The following is a 20,209-nucleotide window of genomic DNA, read 5'->3' on the forward strand; positions in this document are numbered from 1 at the left end:
CCAGTTAGCTAAATATTTTCCTTATTTTATTTTAGTGTGTGCTATTTCTTTAGACTTTGACGGGAGCCTAATGGAGGAAGCACAAAGAAGAATATAGAAATATGGTGCTCCATAACCTCTGCTTTTTATCCTAATTATAATGGTCTCACATTCTAATGATTATACTCTATATGGTACTTTATCAGATGAAATCTGACAGGGGAAGCTGCTCTCTGTGGGAAATCTTTTCTGAAACTTGAAATAAAGAGAAATAATTGAGGTGAGTAGCAGAATTCATGCTGAATTTGATTTTTTTCTTGTTACCCAAATCTGTCTCTCTTGGTGTTTCCTGAGGCTTCTTTTTTTGACTGGTAGAAGAGGGACAAATTAAGAGCAACTGCAACTACTTGACTTTAGTATTTGGCTTATTTACTATAAAAGTTTGTCAGCTCATGTTTGTAGTAGTTTAATTTTGGGGCTTTTTTTCAGTTAAAGAGAATACATGGGGTATGACTGCCTCACATTTGACACTCACACTGAGAACAAGGGCAGTCACTGTGGTGCAGCTTGTCAGAGCTTTACCTAATGACGCTGCTCTCTCTTACTGCTGTTCTGCTCAGAGAGGGCAGCAAAGGACTGCAGATCTTTTGGAATCCAAGAGGAGTTCAGCTCTGAGATGTAATGCTGAGGAGAAATGTATCTTTTTAACATACAAGGTCTGAAAGGAGAAATAGGGGAAGTATTCAGATCATTGCTACTCAAACATATTTGAGTTTTTTGTCCTTTACAGTGTGGCTGTTTGCAAGTAGTGGAAATTCTAATAAGAGAAGCACTGAATCACTTTGATCTTAGGCATTACCTGATGGGTGTGAAGAGTCCCAGCAGAAACACAATCCTGAAGATTCATCCTCAGCTGGATTATTGTATGACCCATTTGGCATGAAGATAAATGCTGTAAATTTTGAGAAATAATGAACGAACCACAAATTAATTTGTAGCATGGTGAGATCAATGACTGTTGTGATATTTGGTATTTTCATTAGACCTCAAGACTTTCAGACTGTTATAAGCTTGGTTGTTTCTTTTCAGGTTTCAACATGTACAGATAAAATCAGGGGCTATAGGAAATGGTCCAGACACTATCCCTTTTGCCTGAACACAGGAGTGTATTTCCCAGATAACCCCTCAAAATTATGCAAGTGGAAAATTTTATTAAATGACTGTTTGATTTGTCACTGATCTGTGGACTTAGCAATGATCCTTTTTCATCCATTCAGTGCCTTGGCTTTCACTGCTAACAGTAAGAAGTTCAGTTAGCACAGAAAAATCTGAAAAGAAAATTTATTCTTGGCCAGAAGTTCAGTGCCATGCTCCTGCAGCCAGTGTCTTACCAGCTAGAGATGGTCCCAAAGGTGCAAAGGGTGAACAGGTACAAAGCTATGACCATTTAGCAATACTGTAATTTTGACACTCCTTATCATCCCTTTACTCTTGTTTCATGCCTCCTTTAATCTTTCGTTTTTTCTTTTTACTTCTCTCCTTTTCTTCTGCCCCATTAGCCTTTTGTAGGCTCTGCACAATTTCAGGAAGCTGAACATGCTTTCTGTATTTATAATGCTACTCTAGATACTTGGCTTTTAATAAATAAAAAAAAAAAATATACATTTTCACAGCAGCCCATAAAATAGAGATGTAATGAGATTTTAATCTGATCGTACCTTTTGTACTCTGAATCACTTCCTATTATATCCTACTAAATTATTACTGCTCTTTCTTTCCAGGGGCCAGCTCTCAAAACCAGAAATCATACTTGCTAGAGTTGCCTCCTAATCTGATGGTCATAACTTGATTGCTTCATACTCTCCAGCCCCAACAGCAGAATTCCCCCAAGGAATGATTTGTCAGGTAACTTTTTTCCTGCGCTGCTGCAAACAGCAAATGGATCCACAAACGTTTTCTGTCAGTGGCAGAACAAGTCACGCTCTCTCCCACATTGCCAAATCAGTTTCTGCCCAAACTCTTAATAAGCACATATGAAATTGTCTTGCCAAATCTCATCTGTGTTACCATGTGTACACCTCTCACCTTGGAGTTAGATGCTTGCTTTCCATCCACAAAGTCTCAACATTATTGCTTTGTATGAACTATGACATAACATTTCAGTGGCATACACTGATACTCTGTGCAGGCATCTTCTGCTCCACAAACTCCTCAGTGTGACCTCTGCAATTCCGTGGCTGAAATAAGTAAAGCCAGCAGTTGTTTCAACAAACTGCTCCAGAGAGGAATTCTTCATAATGTTGTGATTTAGGTCATTTTCTAGATCATATACTGTGATGTGTGATGAGATTACAGCTGAACAAGACCGGCTTTCTGGTTCAAGAGAACGTGTACCTCTGCAACAACACAAGGGCATTTATTTCACTGGATTTTCAGTGCTATAAGTAGGGGTAGTAAAGGCTTCTTCACCAAAGTAATGCATTTCTTAGCAAATTAAGCTTTTCATGAGAATAATTCAATTTTCCTGAGATTTTTTTATTTTCCTGGGGGTGGCCAGGTGGAAGAGCAAAGGGGAAGAAGTCAGTGTTTGGTGCTCTCCCAAAACACCAAGAAAACATAGTGGGAGAAAAATTTAGGAAACATTTGAGCGATTTTTTTATTTAAAGGTAAATTCTAAGAGAAGAATTGAGAGGCCTATAGAGTTTCCCTGGAAAAGTGAGACCTTCAGGAATAAAAGGAACTTTAGAACCACAAGGAGAGAGAGGAATAAAAGTAGAATATGGAAGTAAGAAATTAATTTCTCATGTTACTATGAGTCTGGTTTTCAACCTTTTAGTACATACTCAAAAAATACTTGTGTTAGTGTCTTGCATTCCTATAGCATCATTTGAGGAAAGGTGTGACTTCCAGGAGTGTGAGGAGCAGAAAAATAAACCATCTGTTACATAGGAGATGAGTTGCCAAACAGAACTGGAGCAAGAAAGTGTCTGGAATGAGTCACTAGCTTGTTGTTTTCTGTGAGTGAAATACCAAGCCCTCTCTCTCATGTTATAAACAGCACTTTTTCTTTCATTTTTTGCCTGTTCATGTGGGTTTTTACTCCAACTTTAATAAACTCTAAAATGTTCACATGTGTGTTTTGCCTCTGAGAACTGAGCTTTCCCCTCTGAACAGAAGATGACTTTGCCAGCCTGAGAATTCAAAGCCTATCCAAGGGCTCACTTTGGTCAGGGATAAGGCACTCCCAGTTAGACAAATTCCCTGAACAAATCTGCAGTGTGGCCTGTGATTTCTGCTCTGGAAATGAAATATCTCTTTCACATGGCATCAGATTACAGGAGCCCTGAGCATCTTGGAGACAGGTGTTGTGCAGTCATTCCAATATAAATTATTAAATAACAGCCTTAAGTCCCACTTAGAGTAACTGATGACTGGCAGAGACCAGTAACTGCTTTGGAAACAAAAGCACAGCTTTTGGAGGCTGAATTAAATAGACCCAAAAAAGGTAAGGTAAAAGTAAGTTTACTTTTCAGCCTGGTAAAATGATGGATGTGCTTGTGCTGTGCCCCTAAAAGAGGTGTATTTATAATTGTTCTCTCTTTGACATCCAGTTTTGAATCTCCTAGTAAAATACAGGTTTCATCTTTTCAGTCGTTATATATTAAAATGTGTTTATCCTGGTGGTATAAGGGTAATAAGTTATGGCATGCTCAGCAGGCTGGTTGTTATTTCTGCCTGAGTTCCTAATAAATACAGCGTGAGGGAAGCATTTTTTAATAATCTTGAAACTAAAAAAAATTTGCCTCTATTTCATCTCTGAGCTGAGCTGTAAACTTGGAGAGATTACTCTCTAAATGCTGCTTCTGATGCATTCTTTTATGATGTAAATTATGGACAGTGCATTCAGTCCTATGTTTCTTCAGTATTTAGTGATGCCTTTGCTCCTGAGGCACTTTTATTCTAGTTCTAAAACTGACTGATAATGATCACTTAGAGCCTAGAGTGGTATTTATCCTCTGAGTACAGAAGTCCACTGCAGTAGCTACTGACATGGAAATAATTTCTTTCTGGAAGTTTCAGCTATTTTCATGCTGCTCTTCCCATATGATTGGAAAATGAATTGTGCTGTAACTACAGAAGAATAAAACAGTAAACCAGTCAGCCAAGTTGCTTTGTGTGCAGTAGAAAATCATGAGAAGAAAACAAGATGATGCTTTCTGGCAATCTATAGGCATCAACTGAGGTACAGGAAATATAAATCAAGATTTAGATGCAGTGGAAAGCAGAAAATTTGTCTTAAATTAAATACAAAAGCCTGCTACTGAAATGTTCTCCAAGTGGAATTTAGCTCATGCAGAAAAAAACCCAAAAGGCCCTGTTTATGTGATAGGTTCCTAATGTGAGAGAAGTGATCCTATAGGCTTTTATGATTTTCTTGATGAGAGCTTCTTTCACCTCAAGTGAACTACAAAAACACAATTACAGACGTTATTAACTAGCAATGGGTGAATATCACGACAACAAACCCAGTACTACAAGTTTGACAATAAAGAAAAATGTTTCCATTGAAGGCTATTTGTGTTTGACCATGGAGAAACAGATTTTCAATTTGTCTTTCACTTAGTTTAAGACTAAGCTAAGCGCCTCTATGGAGAGAAGGATTGTGGCTATTTCCAAGTTATGGACCCATGGAAATGCAGGAATGTGTCTGTACAGAGGAGCATTTGATGCCCAGCTCATCTGTTTTATAGCTGTTATTTTCATTGCCTAATTCCCTGTCTACCTTTATAAGTAATGACATTTATTTTCTCTGCACTAGGTTATACAGGTACAGCAAAAAAGCAATTACTGAAATTGGTAAAGGATATGAATTTTCCACTGGTAAAGGATATGATTTATCTGCTAATCTGCTTCATGCTTCCTTGTCATTACTGGCAAACTATCTTTGCAGTTCTCTAGTGAAATGCATTCCTTTTCTGCATTAATTGCTGTCCTGCAGCTATGAAAAATAGAATGTTTAAAATTTTGCCTGGAAGATTTTAATCAGTATTTATTACCTAAAAACACAGGAAATGTGCAATATTGAAAAGATGTATTTGGGTTTAGGGATCAGAGATAATTCCGTCTCCAATGCATTCATTTGGAGTGGTTATGTAAGTCTATTTTGAGATTGTCACCAAATAACACTGTTAAATGTTTTGAGACAGTTTCATCTGGAGCTGGACTAAGAGCAGTGATTTTGCCCCCAGTGCATCAGCCAGTAGGTTGCAATGAGTAAACTACTGATTTGGAAGAAAAACCTGGAGTAGCATTTTGAAGATATTGAATGGTTGTTTTCTTTCAACTAGTTTTGGGGTTTTTTTAGGAATACTATTCCTGATTGTGGTATCAGCCACTTTCTCAAGAGTTCAGCTCCAAAGTGTAATTTAGACTGATTTTTACATTATTTTTCCCAGCAGATCTCCAATAGAGTTGAGAAATTTATGAAGCTTCTTGTAACCTTAAGTTAATGTTTATTTTCAGAGAGCACTGTGCTTCATTCAAATGGGATCTATGCAAACCACAAAAAGGTTTGCAGGTGAGTGCAAAAGTATTCTTATGCTAAACCCACTGGAAGTTCACAAAAGCAGAATGGGAAAACATTCCTATTGTATGCTCAGTTTCCTACAGCCCAAAATTATCAGATGATTAACTTTTTAACCAGGCTGTGTACAGGAAAGACATACTTGGCCCCAGCAAGGATTGGGTCTATAGAAAATCTGGAAACAAACTCCCAGTCCTTAAGCTTTTCGGTTCCATTCTGGTGTCACCTCTCATTTCCAGCATTTCCAGTCCTGTAGGTTTACCCTGGTGTAAACCATCTCAGGGGAAATGCTCCCCCAGCTGTAACACCTCCTGTGCAGAAGGGAAGCTGCCAGCTTCCCTTTCTTTTGAGAAAACCAAACTGCTCTTTATTACACTGGTGAGAATGCATCTCTGCTGGAGTTGCCCTGGAAAAGTGGCTGTGCAAGTGCAAGTGCAGCTCTGTTAGTCTGGGCTTACCTGGTGAACTCTCCTGTCCTGAACCAGGGCTCAGAGGAGCAGAATATGGATGCTGGGATCTGACAGCTGGGAAGGCCATTGTGTAGGAGCAGGCTGATCTCAGGCTGGACAAAAGTCTACAGGGCGAGGAACCACACCTAGAAATAGAAAATGAGCTCCTACAAAGTCATATTATTTGAAACTTTTAAATTCAGAAAAGTGTTATGAGATGTGCCCTAAGTTCTGACCTTTTTCATCATTTATGTTAGGGATACCTTTTCTTCCTCAGGGAACACCTTTCTTCAGTGGGTACTAAAATGAAAGAATTTGAAATTGTGGCCTTTTGTCTTCCAGGAGGCTTAAACCAGCATCCCTGATGACCACTTAGTTTTGCATGAATTATAAACTAACCTGTATTTACTTTTATATCCCTGATTAGAACCAACTCATGTGTGCTAATATGACCTCCACAGAACTTCCAAGTAATTCAGAATGAAAGCAGCATTTGTTAATCAGCTGTGGGGTTTATCTTTCTAAAACACAATTTCAGGTTAAGTACAGGCTCAGGAAGAGCTATCCTGTCACATGTGAAAAAATATAGCCACTGAAAAGCTCTTTTCATTCTCTTTAGTTTTCAAGTGGCAATTTTCAGTGGAAACTCCAAGATGCAAACAGGAAGCCGTTCAATCAGTAGCAACTCATACTTTAAGTGTTATTTCTTACTTGTAACACACACATATGGGGGAGCAGGAAAAAGCTCTTAATGTATAGTCAGAACAGAGGAGAAGCATGTTCTTTGGTGTGGTTGGTTTCCTGTTGTGAAGGCATCAAACTCTCCAGTTTAAATGTGCAGGGGAGAAGCTTTATGCAGGGGTCTGTGACTTTATCACTACCAAATGGCTCTACTCCGTTGCTTAGCACCTGGAGCCCTAAGGAGTGAAAAATGATTCCTGGGTTGCAATTTGGCTAAAAAGTGCTCTGAGGAATAAATAATGCACAACTGCCTGGAAACCTCGGCACAGTCTTGTGTCTCTTTTTTAAGCCCTGCTAAACTCTCAACACCAGCAGTAGGACTGGATACTCTGTGCTCTCTCTAGCACGAATGACTTTTTCCTGAAGCACCTGTGACCCCAGAGAAGATGCAGACATCAGTAGCTTGAGCTGTTTAGATCAGTGCTTCAGGGTAAGAGCTTTTTCCTGGCTTTCTGTGAGCTCTGGTTTGTTTATGACTTCACCTAGTGGCACAGTCTGTCCCTCAGAGCTGAGCTTGTGTGTTAATCCTGCAAGAAACTTCTGGCATATTTGCAGTGGGAGGAAGACTACAGTGTCCAACTGCTTGGCATCTTCTTCCAGGGTGTTTAAATTCAGATAAAATTTCAAGCAGCTGGACTAAATACACAGAATGTGAGAGCAGCAGTCGACCCACATTTAGGTGTCTGATCTCAGAGTCTGAGATTGCTGTGTTGGACTTCATGCAAACAGACCTGCACCAGTTCAGCAGTGCAGCAGCCTGAATTTCAGCGTTTCATTGTACCTTTCCTCGTCACTTGGGAGAACCCTGAACAGAATCTTTTCCCCTTCTTCCCACCCACACTGTTGTGCTACAACACTTGGCCGCCTTTGCCTTGTGCTTCAGCTCTGTAGAAAAAACATTCTATGCAAACTTCCATCCTGCCCCAAGAATTATACTCCAGCCCATTTATACTTCAAAGTTTTCTTCTGATGTAAGAGAAGCTAAACCATACAAGCTTCTTTAGCTGAGATGGACACAGCGTTTCTCCAAATTTAGTTGGTAATCCTGAAGCCTCTTCAGCAAAATAATAATGTCTACATTAGTTACTCTCTTGATTATCTCCTGTCTTGCACTTCACGTATCCAATGACCCCTCTGTGAAAGTGTCCCATTCAGAAGTGGTTCCATCAGTACTACACTGCCTACAGATCACAAGCTTTTAATTTCTCTATCTCCTTACACCCTCTCCACCCTGCCTACACAACCATGCACATTCACAGAAGCATGGTAAAGACAGGAGGAAGTGATACACTTTTTAAATCCTTTTACCTCTTTACTTTTTTATTCTAGAGCTGCAGCTAAAGTGGGAAAAGGGAGGTATTTATGGTACTTCCTAAGCCTGCTAAGTAGATCTTTTATTTATGTATCAAAAACTAGTGGAGCAAATATTATCTTGAAGCCTCTGATTGTCCTCTATGGGCTGTTATTTTCTACTACATGGTATTTAGCTTCAAGCTGCAATTGCCACCCTCCGGAGAATCTCATCTTTCATTTTCATGAGTGAAGTGCCATTTCTAGCTTTCATGACTAATGGTGAAAAAAAGTTAAAAGCCGTTCAATGGAAAAGTTCTACAAGCAAAATGAAAATATTTGTTTCTTTATAGCATCATGTTTTAAACTCTTTTAAAACAAAACCTGTATTTTTAATAAGTGGGGATTAAGTGTTGGACTGGATGACAAGAAAAGTTTTCAGCCCCTCACACAATAGCAGTTATAAAAGCTATTTATGAAACATTTCAAATGTGTCTACAGTGCTTAAGTGTATTATATATCACTTCACTGAAAACTGTTTATTACTTTTATCTCGAGTTACTGGGAGATCTCCAGTGGTTTTGAATGCTGCAGTCCTAAAATTTTTTTGTCAAATACTCTCAAAATAGTTCTGAATTTGGTCTTCATTCTGGCAAACTGTGTGAGTTGTTGAAAATATAATAGTTTACATCATTTCTCTCTCTAACAGTAAGGAAGTGTGTTCCTCAGGAAAGGTAAAAAACCATAAAAGATGTCAGTTATTAAACAGTTGGGCCCCATTTGTGTGGGAAAATAGCTGCTAGAGAAATGCCATGTCCTACCAGCATGGTGACACTGGTACCAAAACATTTAGGGGCACAGTTGTTCCCCAGGTTTTGAAAACTAGATTTTATAAGTTAGTACTTAAAATCACTTCAGCTTTAGAGGATTGTCCACGGGAGCAATGGCAATGGCCTGACCTCATGAAGGAGACACTCCATTGCAGGCTGGGCTGTGCACAGGGCTGAACACAGGCACAGCTGCGAAAACCTATTTTCTAGGTCCCTGAGATGGTCTGGTAAGGCACAGACAATGAGACTGCTTGAAAAATCAGCATGTTTCTGAAGAGTTCTTGTGTAAATTCCCACTCTTGGGAAACAAGTATGTTCCTGTCTGCTAGAATGAGTCCTCAAATCCAAGTAGAGTGAGTGCCAAAACTAATTTATAAATAAATGTAATTAATATTTTCATTATATCATAAAAGGTATATTTTATTCTAGAATAGGTAGCTGAAATGATTATTAATAATGGTGTAGAGTTTCTCTTGTCTTACTAAGAAAAAATAGTGTTTCATCTTCAAAATTACATATAAAGCTACCATAAAAGCTGTAAGGGGTGACCCCCATGGAATAACAAAAGGATATTTTATTAGTTAAGTAGTTGACATTCATGGTTATTACATTTCTCAGAGTTATTAAACATTCTCTTTGATTTGTCATTCAAGTTAAGTCTGCTGTGTTTTAATAACCTACTAAACAATTTCAGTTTGACTCATTTTGGCCTCAAGCAACATTCAAGATCTTCCCATCTCTTGAGAGAGAATCTGAGGGTGTCGAACTCTGTTCATTCCTGTTTGTTTTATTCCTATTTCTTAGAGTCTTCATCTGTTCCTTGTTTTTTTTATCTATTAGATGAACTTCAAGAGGGATTTAAATATAGAGCCTTTCTCGTTTACCCTTGCAGGAATCTTTCAAGAACATTTCTGCACCGAAGCCTCTGCAATAACCTCACCTCAGGTAGTTTCTAGTCAGCTGAGATGTATCAATAAAAGGTAAGGAGATTTTTCTGCTTCCTTGGGCACTTTCCTTTGCATGTCAGCACTCCAGCTCAGTGCAGCACTGCTGGCTCCTGCTGTCTGAGCCCCCAGCCCTGAGGACTGAGAGCTGCTCCCCTGGGGGGAAGCAGGGAATCCTGCAGAACCACCACGTGGAATTGCAGGAGCTGGGCCTCACCAACCCATCAGATGCTCAGGATATCTGCTTTTCAGGGGAACTGAAATGATGAAGTTCCTTACTAGCTGCCTCCTATAAAATGCTCGTCTGCTTTTGGACAAATTAGAATGTAAGCATGTACAAAAGAAGCAGATTTGGTATGTTAAGCTCTACGTGCTTCCAACAACACAAGCAGCTAAAACACAGAGAATTTTGTGTTTGTTCTCCTGAAAAAATCTGTGAAAAATGGAATTCAGTAATACCTCTGTTATCTTAATTTTCAGCTCATAACAGCAATAAAAAGCACAATAGGTGGTGTTTGTTTGCTGGGAATTCATTAATGGTTGTTTCCCTCCTGTAAAATACAAACCAGCTTCATTTCACTGTGACCATCAGACCTTAACAGCAGCTTGGTGAGTTTATTATTTTCCTTTGCTCCTTTGCATTTTCTGCCATGTGTTTTCAACAAGAAGTTTCTCCCAAGGACTTTGAATTTCAATTGCAAATGAAACGTTGACAATGCTTTGGACACATATGTCCTAACACTTATCAGTGAGAATAAACAGCCATTTCCCAGCAATAAGAACATAGTGAGAGCTTGGCAGGGTTTTTTATTTTTTCTATCATCAGGCTAGATTATTTTAAATTGATAACAAGAGCCAGGTGGCTATTTATAAGGGCAAGATATGAATTGCAAGCACACGTTTCCAAGGCAATGTTGGCCAGTGGCTGTTCAAGCATAAATTGTTTCCTATTACCACTCTGGATGGGAGGTAAAGGGCCCAGTTCATCCCTGTGGGAACACAAAGTGGCAGGACACCTCCAGCGTTACTCTTTGCACTGTCTCCTGTGAAAGAAGACAATAGTTACTCCACAGTGACACCCCTAACTGACACTGCAGTGAGTAATTTCGTTGTGTTGTTGAACAAGGATTAGGAGTCATGTCCCATACTGTTATGTAGTGTTCCTGAAAGAGGAATTCTGCTACTTGGTGCAGAAGATGCAAGGAGGAATTGGAGTTGGTAATGTGTCCTGCAGGATACAAAGGTGAATTGATGATCTGAGGAAAAAACCAGGATTCCTCAGGGATTCTAGGAATACCATCTCTCTAAACTTCAGTTATTCTAGCTCTGAAAAAGGTAAGAAACAGACTTGAAAACATTACTAGGTTGTGAACTTAGAGTGAAATATTTCTGGTTTCTGTTTGTTTATAAAAGGACAAGACAGAAGCTGATTATAATATGGTCAAAATTTTTACTAAACCTGGATAAAGAACATGGGAAGGGAGAAAGGGAGAGCACTTATCTTGCCCAAAGGAGGGAAGAAAGCTGTGTCTAAATTTTTTTTATTGTCAAGCAAGAGCTTCTTGATGCTTTGGTTTAATGTGCTCTGGTTGATTTTCTCCTTTTTAAATTCAAGGCATAGGAACAACAGTTCAGTCAAATTTACTTGACTCTAGCAACTTGCCTACCATTTTCATAAAACCCAAGAGATCACTTTGATATCTGTAGTTTAAGTCGATTATTTCCAGTATATGAGAGAGAATCTAATATAATCTGAAAGCAAAGGCCAAGTAGTTCTTTTAACACAGGTTTAACTTCCAAGTTCTTTGGCAGGAGACAACCATGACTTAAAAAAACCCCACCTGAAAACCTGGTCACCTCTTTTCTTAATAGCAAAATCAACAGTGCTTTTCCTAGAATAGAAAATTGATTGACTGAAAGGGATTTGAGGTCTGCTTGAAGCTATTATTACTAATTATTATTAAAGTCTTAAACTTATGCTTTCTGTACTTTGGAAGAAAAAGGCTATGCAAGGGCTGTTCAGTTCAGTCTGGTGAAGCCGGCTCTCTAAAATCCAATGCTCCAAGCTCTGTTCCCATCTCTGCTGTCCTCTTTTTGGAAACTCATGATCTATATTCAGTATATTCCTTCTTTTTCTCTATCCACCTGTGTAAACTTAAATCAAGAAATCTCCCTGGGATCCAGTCCCCAAAATGAGAGTGCATTATTGAGCTGACAGCATTTCTCTGATGCCATGTTTTTTCATAAATATAAGCACATCTCATCAGCAATTACATTCTTCCTGTAAGATGTTTATCTTCAAGTTAAGGCCTAGGGCACACACAGCAGAATTTTCTTTCAGTATAAGCAGTGTGGTAAAGTGCCACACTGTCTACGTTTTTTACCTCCAATTCCTGCATCAGTGCACTGTAAACTAGCATACAAACTATTTTATCAGTGTTTCTTATTTTCCAAAGGTGGGGGACTATTGAACTTCCCTTATTTTGTTTGGTTTTGTGTCAATAAAATAAAATTGCAGGTGGGAAGGAGGTAACACTTTACCTACTGGATTGTATAATGAGCTAAGAGGTGACATAGTGTTTAGTGCCCTGTATTTCTGGTGAAGTCTTACGCTGATGTCATTGAGTACTCTTAAAACTAATTATAGATGCTTAACTCTGTATGATTTAAAGCTCAGCAAATAAATTACAGTGGATGTACTAGATAAATATAAAAAATGATTGTTGTTCTGAAAGAGGTAAACATGGAGAATTGACCACACCTGCTTACCACACAGATGCTGTGCCAAGGACTTGCTCAGAGAGTCGATATCAGGAACTTATAGCACAGTGAAACCCTTTAAATTATTGTCTCACAAACTGCTAAAATAAACTAGCAAGGCTTTACATCACTATTTTATGTGAAAGAGCATGGCATAGCTTTACACAGATCAGGATTTGATAAGGTATCATAATTGGTTAGTAATCTGCTTGCTTCAAAACAGCAAAACAAGGAGTTTACCTTGTATTCTGAAAACCAGAGGCCTGAAAGCTGTATAAAATTAGTTCTGGTTCTGAAACTCCCTTGGCAGTTAGTTTTTTGAGGGTAGCATGCAGAGCTGCTATAGAAAGAAGCAGTCTTTTTGGGTACGTGACATCTTGAAAATCAGATTCCTTTTTTCCCCGAAGTTCTCCTTTGCTGATAGTTGAGCAGAGTTTGGGTTTAATTCATTGGCAGCACAGCATTTTAATATTCTTCTGGCTCTTTCTGATGATAGAAAGAAGTATGCAGCACTTGGGGTCCACTGAAACCATTAAAGTTTCCCAGCTGAGTTTTGTGGGTGTTTCCCAGCTGAAGGCTTTCAGCCATTACCACACAGATTTACCTGCAAACTTCAGAATTCCCATCCTTGTAGCTATTCCACAGGGATGCTAGGTTGCAGAAAAAATATTTACTTTCTTTCTTTCTTTCTTTCTTTCTTCCTTGTTTGAATATGTTTGTTTTCCCTCATTCTCATCTAATGACTAAGTAATCTCTCACACTGGATTATGTTTTAGATTTCTTATCAGATTCCATTGTGTAAGTATAATCTGACTCATGGCAGAACAACTGTTATCAAATACATCTTTCTTCAAAAGTTTTGGTAAAAGAAAATAATTGATAAGGTTTTCCTAGATCATAAGCCATGGTTGCTCATGCCCCACTTTCATAAACAGCCAAAGATAATAGCTAGTGGAACTTCACTGATCTCCCTGTTTAATGTTTTCAATTCTTTAATTTTTCTATAATGTATTAAGTGGAAGAAACAGTACCAATCTCCAGAGACTTATCATGTCCATGTATCAGAGCTGCATGTATATGCAATAATGCAACAGACAAAACAGCCCTTACAATTGTTGCAGAGTTGCCTAGAAATTTGGTCTGTATGAGATTTTGTTCTGATAACATTCCCAAAAACTTGTGCACCTAGTAATTTAAAATATTGCTTTTCAAAATCTGGACCCATTAAGTTCCATCTTATTCTGGAATTGAAGAACTTTCCTATGCACCCCAGAGGTCTGCTGCCACCCAGAAACAATTACCTGTGTCTTTGACTGTGCTCAGTTTTCTGGTATCTGTGCTATTTCCAAATGGCAACAGGAACTGGGAAAGAAATATTTTATTTGTTGGGTACTGTCTAATGCACATCTTGTGAACTCAACACCAGTTTTTTACATCTACCCCATCTGGACTAGAGAGAGAAATAGTTTCCATTGGTGAGGCGAGATGTTTTGTAAAAGGACTAATCTGCATTCAGAGCTCTGCTGCCTGTCTGGTAGAGGAAGGGCTTAGAAGATAAATTGTGTATAACAGACATTTGTGAGTGTTAACTGATCATTTGCTGAGAAGGACACCTGGTATATTCTCAGTTTGCTATATGTGGGGGGTTTTGAGATAGAGAACAGGCCATGCTGAGCACTTTTAACTGCAGGATAAGGCTCACAATCGTGAATGGAAGTGGATTTAAGTGCCTGTACTACATTTAAGGGGAATCCTAAATGTATCTTCTGCTTTGATATTTTGTCTTGGCTAGGTCAGCCAGCTGATATTAAACATCTCTAATTGCCAAACAGGGAGCCTAAAGATGTTAGCTTGCAGCTGTGAATCCTGCTGGAATTATCCAGAAAGAATAACACTATTATTAGGGATCATGACCAAACTGAAATAGTTTTAGTAAAATGCAAATAAAAAATAGAAAACATCCTATCTTTAAGAGGCCACAGTATAAAATGACAAAACACAGAAAAGCTGTGGTATTTCTATCTCGGGTGAGGCATTGATGTGTTGGCTTGCTGAGGTTTATAAAACAAACCCTATCTAGGATCAAACATTCTGGAGTAGAAGGCATCAGAACCAGAAGGAAGTTACAAAATCCCAATATTATTTTTTGGGAAACAAGAGGCACAAAACCTCTGGTTTCTTTCTTTTCTTGAAAACAATGTCCATTGGAGAATTTTGTGCATGTACACAGATTTTTTTTCCAAGATCCATTTCTGACCTAGAGAGGGTCAGCTGTCTTGTATGTGCAAGAGAGACCAGAAGCTCATGAAAACACTGAGCACTCTGGCACATAGCCAGAAAATTATATTAAGGTAAGATAAGTACATGAGATACAAAGAGGGGAGGCAAAGTTTAGAATTCTGGTGACTGGGTCTGACTATCTGGAAGATACCAGGCTTCCCTAAGATTGACCACAAGAGTATCTTTCCTTTTACAGGGGTCACTTGGTGGTCTTTTGCTTTTATAAAACAACAAACAGATTTTAAATATGACCTAGAATTGCTGAAAGTTACTTTATGGTTTTATATATTTTGTGTCTAAAAATCTGGAGTTATCTGTTAGTTCTGGACTATATGTTCTATAACTTTGGCTTTATTTTGTTTAAAAAAAAAAAAAAGAAAGAAATTTCTCAACCCTTAAAACTGAACTCAATATTTGCATACCAAGTATGTGAGCAAAACTGAAAAAGCTCATTCGTGGCCTCAGGATCCAGTCTCCACTTCAGCCATATCATTTAACAAACACAACACTATATAAAGGGGATTTGTGTGAACTGCTTTTTCATTTCACTTTGAAGCAGAAGGGTAAGTTGAATTTCCTTTAAATAAATCACAAGGAATTTCAGCTAGAAGGCAAACCCATTCCTTTTGATTTCTGTGGTCATATTTAAGTTCTAAAATTAAATTTCCCTTTATTAGTAATTTTTTTTACTTTGCTTATACTAGCAATTTCAGCAGATAAGGAGATGCCTGAAGGACACTAGATAGTAATGACTGATGAAGGTCATTAAAACTGGATTAAAACTGAAGAGCTGTTTTTCCTATTTTGCTACATAACTGATCAGGAGTCTGACTCTGTATCATAATCCAATTATGAGCTGGATGCAGTAGCCCATTCAAATGTAATTCCCTGAATGATCATCACCAGGCAAAGGGTACATGTTGTAATTGCATTTCCTTATCTCAAGGATGTAAGTATTCCTAGCCACCTAAGGTAGCGTTCTGTTAGGATCTTGAATAATCTGCCCTCTCTGAGTCACTGGCCAGTGTCTCCAGAGGTGTCTGCTGGCCTTCAGTGAAGGGTAAACAACTGGAGATGCTTCAGATTCAACAAACAAAACCCAACAGCACCTTTAACACAGCTCATGTGCTCTCAGGTGGATTTAATTTTACATTCTTTAAAGTGCAAATTCTTGACCACACTGCTATGAGTTAAACAGATCCTATACGCTGGAAAGTTAAGACATAATTGAATATTCATATATTCAAAGGTATGTTGCATCAAATTGACTTTGATGAGACATTCCCCTAGAAGAACAAGCTGCTGTTGATGTAGATTAAAAATAATCTCAAAAGTCTTCCATAACAGATTCAATATGGGAGATATAAACAATGCTTTTTCTGTCAACAGCTCACCCCATTTGATAAATGACACTAGACTGATATTTTGATTCTGCTTGGCATATATACTTTGAAATGTAATAACAAATACCTCGTTATAGCTGATGAACCCAGGTGTTGATAGCATTCAAGCCAACCAAGTTTCTGATTTTAGATTTGAAGTGGAGCTAAATTAGAACCTAGTATGTATAAATGCTGGGTGGGTGTTTTTTTTTAAGATGGAGGTTTTTAAGAGAGAGCAGGTAGAGGATCCTCTGATTTGTGCCAGTAGAAAAGTGAAGTAATGGATATTAAGTTGTTTTGTATGAATCAATCCACAAGCATCATCCCGTTGGAAATTGGCATCACCCATTCTGGCATCTTGAATGTTCCTTTCTATCTCCTGTTAGTTTAACTGAATGATGTCAATAACTGGATACTTCTATGCCATAGTAGCTTATAGTCCTTCAGGTTTCACAGCTGCACAGCACAGACACTCACTCTGCTATAAACCCACAATGCAGAGTTTAAAATGCTTTTTAGTCACAATAGCTTAGCACTAAGACTATCACTCTACTTATTGTTTCATCATTTCAGGGATAAAATAAGATGAAGAAGCCTATTGCCAACCAGCAAAAATGCATTTTCTGCAAGATTAACTGACATTTTCAAGCTTGTGGAATTAGGTTCAAAACAGGATAGGAATGTCAGTTGAGGTATAAAGTTTTGCCCACGTGTAAAATAGTATCAGTTTATGGCAAATAAATGTGCTTCAACAGTGTTGTGCTTTAACAAGCTCCCACACATTACAACTACCACTGTAACAGATTTGCCTTTCAGGTTAGTATCCTGTGCATCATTGAGTGATCATAGTCCTTGCAGGAAACTAATGGCTTAAGTGTGATCAGTTACCTCTGAGCCTATCACTCCTCAAGGATAAATCCACCAAATAGTGACAGTAAAAGGGATAACTTATCTTCACTACTCAATGTTTATCAATCTAGAATGAGTTTTGTGTATAAACTACACAATGGTTGCAAAATAAATGTGGGGAATCTCTAACACCTGAACTATAAACTTTATTTAAATAAGGAAATGATATAAATTTCTGGAAGGGATGATGGGGGAAGGAGTGTGCAGCTGTGTAAACCAATGTCTACAATTCCTTACAGAATCACTGCCTGACAAATTTTTTACAAAAATTTGGGGTTTTTTACAGCTGGCCGGAGAAATCATGTTGTCTTACTCATCCTACATCCTCATAGCACTGGCTGCTTTGTCAGTGACTTGCCATGCACTGAGTAAATGTCCAGAAATTTCTGGGCTACCTGGTATCCCTGGAAGACATGGTCTGAAAGGTAAGCAAACCTGCTCTTTTGCAAGAGCCCCATGTCACGAAGGCTGCATGACTAGAAACAGATAACACATGATCTGGAGGAAGATGTGTTAAGCACAGGAAGGAAAAGAGAATGGAGGCAATGGGCAGTTTAATTTTCTTCTAAAAACAGGTGTCATCTCTCTTCTGGGGGAAGAGGGGAACAGAACAGGTAATCAACACTCTAGCATATAAATATTATCTATATATATGTGGAAACGCTTTCTCCAGGTCTGCTGACAAAGCTAAAGCACTATCACAATTATTCCCAAACTCCCCACATTAGGTCAAATATGGAGTTTTTTTAATGGATTGTGAAGTGCAGTAAAGGGTTGCAATGTTGCAGCTCCGGCATGCAGCAACCTTTTGTGCTTCTACATTGCTGGTTTTTTCAGTTGTGAATAGTGGATTATGATCATGGGAGCACATTAGTGGCTTCACTCTACATGTAGGACCTCTGTTACCTGTGGAAAGGGATATGAAAAAAAGAATCTACCTTGACAGTGGGTTCCCATGCTTAGCAAGCAGTGCTGGATGTATTTCACACCATCCAGACACCTCCCACCACCACTGTTTATGGCTCCCATTAAAGCAAGAGGAACACAAAGCACATACCCAGCACTTCAAAAAGAAAATCCTATGGTGTCATAGAAACTGTTTCCTCCTCAACGTATCCCTCCTGCCTGTTCACTACCAATTAGTAGAATTAAACTAATTCTCTTTGGCAAAGTTTCACAGATATAACTAACAAAGGGCTTCAACGTATAAAGCTTCAGTTTCTTTTCTGCAGAGGGGAATTATCAGCATTTCAGAAGATTGGATGTTTTTGTTAGTTTGCTTTAACATAGATTACCAACAATGTGAAAACATACTGGGAAAACATTTATTTTACACTTGCTAATGTTAAAAAATACATTTCCAAGTTAGTTCTGGAAAATAATTGGTTTCATCCAGAGGATTTTTCCTAGCAGCACACCCTAGTTTTGCTTGATTGTATAACTTCTGTTTTTATCTGCACAGGTCTGCCTGATTCTCTGGCCACCAAACACCACAATGCTTTAGCAAATTTGAAACACCGACTTTTGCGACTTGAAGCTGGTAATTCTTCTCCTTGTTACTTTTTCAGCTCATAATCAATTTCAGGTACAGTAGGCAAAGTTAGTTACAGAATCATGACTTGCAGGAAAGAAACTGCTTTTGGAAAGAGTACTGCATCCCAAAACTCCATTTTCTCATTCAGAGCAGAGGAAGTCAGGATTCTCGTTTCCCTGGAGAGAAGCAGATTCCTCTTGGCAATCATAATGCACATTTATTCAAATTGGGCTTATTTTCAAAACTACTTCAACTACCTGATGATGCACTTTCCACATTGATTCATGGAAACTCAGCCTTGTACCGCTTTTATCTATCAGCAACCAGATTGTTAAAGGTGGTAAATTGTTTTGTATTGAAAAGGGATTCACAAAACAATTATCACTTCTGTTTCCCTTGCTCAAATTTGAAGCACACTGATCTTCTTTAGAAAGCACACAAAATATAACAGGGCTGATATTTAGCAGGTGTTGGTGGGGCATCCTTGTCTTGGAGACAAGAACCAGCTGGTCACAAGCAGCAAAATATATTTAGTGAACAGTTTAGTGAATAGGTAAAATTAAAGATCTTTATTCCTCTTCATCCTTTGCCCAATTTTCCCCTCTGTCCCTCTTAGCACTTTTAGTTTTCTCTTCATCTCTCGATTTCTCTTTCTTTGCTTTTACATCAGTTTGCCAGAGAAAATTTACAAAGCTAAACTCTTTCCGTGTTTCAGTGCTTGCTTTGAATGGGAAAATAAGAAAAGCAGGAGAGAAAATGTTTGCCAGCAACGGGAATAAAACTGACTTTGCATCTGCACTGCAATCCTGTGAAAAGGCTGGAGGAACTCTTGCAGCTCCCAAGAATGAGGAGGAGAATAAAGCTATTATGGACATTGTGAAACAGCATAACCAATATGCTTACGTGGGCATCAGAATGGGGGAGGTTTCAGGCCAGTTTAAGTATTTGAATGGCATGGCTTTGAATTATGTCAACTGGCACAAGCATGAGCCTAATGGCAAAGGGAAAGAGAAATGTGTGGAGATGTACACTGATGGCACCTGGAATGACAAAAAATGCAACATGAATCGTCTTACAATCTGCAAATTTTAAAGAATGGCCCTTCAGTCACCTCAGAGTATGGAAATAATGAAATATCTGAGTTTCAGGTTGATTAAATTTCTGTGATTTCTCCGTATCCTAAAATATAAAATGAATCATATTGTGATATCTTTTAGCCTTAGGAAAATGCCAAATGTATTAGGTGATTAACATCATTAAAATGGGCCTGAACTGGTGTGTCTGTTATGTTTCTCCCTTTTGGGAGGTTGGGAATACCTCAGAATTCACTTCTCGTGGCAGACTCTCCATATTTTTGTGAAGACTGGGGGAAATTCCAAGGTTTGACTTGGGATATTGGAAATGTCGAGGTTAAAATTGCCCGTGGCATCATACTTGGAAGCCTTTTGAAGTATTTAATAGTTTCTGCCTCAAAAGAGATGCACAGAGGTTGACTTCAATGGAGCAATTATGGTTTCAGGTTTTGGA

General features: G+C 38.5%; 1 protein-coding gene across 1 annotated transcript; it reads left to right on the forward strand.

Moving 5' to 3' along the window:
* Positions 1–10,304: 10,304 nt before the first annotated feature.
* On the forward strand, positions 10,305–20,044 carry SFTPD (surfactant protein D). The gene is made up of 4 exons (XM_066324153.1): positions 10,305–10,426; positions 17,435–17,573; positions 18,611–18,688; positions 19,398–20,044. Exons 2-4 carry the CDS (start codon positions 17,450–17,452, stop codon positions 19,772–19,774), a joined length of 579 nt encoding a protein of 192 aa, XP_066180250.1. The 5' UTR covers positions 10,305–10,426; positions 17,435–17,449; the 3' UTR covers positions 19,775–20,044.
* Positions 20,045–20,209: the final 165 nt, after the last annotated feature.

The sequence above is a fragment of the Sylvia atricapilla genome, chromosome 8 (assembly GCF_009819655.1).
Source record: "Sylvia atricapilla isolate bSylAtr1 chromosome 8, bSylAtr1.pri, whole genome shotgun sequence".
Classification (NCBI taxonomy): domain Eukaryota; kingdom Metazoa; phylum Chordata; class Aves; order Passeriformes; family Sylviidae; genus Sylvia; species Sylvia atricapilla.

Bases quoted from the DNA above. Each gene is read 5' to 3' on its own strand.
- SFTPD (XM_066324153.1), top strand. From the start codon at position 17,450: ATGTTGTCTTACTCATCCTACATCCTCATAGCACTGGCTGCTTTGTCA. The intron at 17,574-18,610 runs GTAAGCAAACCT...TTATCTGCACAG, and splicing joins TGGAAGACATGGTCTGAAAG to GTCTGCCTGATTCTCTGGCC. The intron at 18,689-19,397 runs GTAATTCTTCTC...TCCGTGTTTCAG, and splicing joins ACTTTTGCGACTTGAAGCTG to TGCTTGCTTTGAATGGGAAA.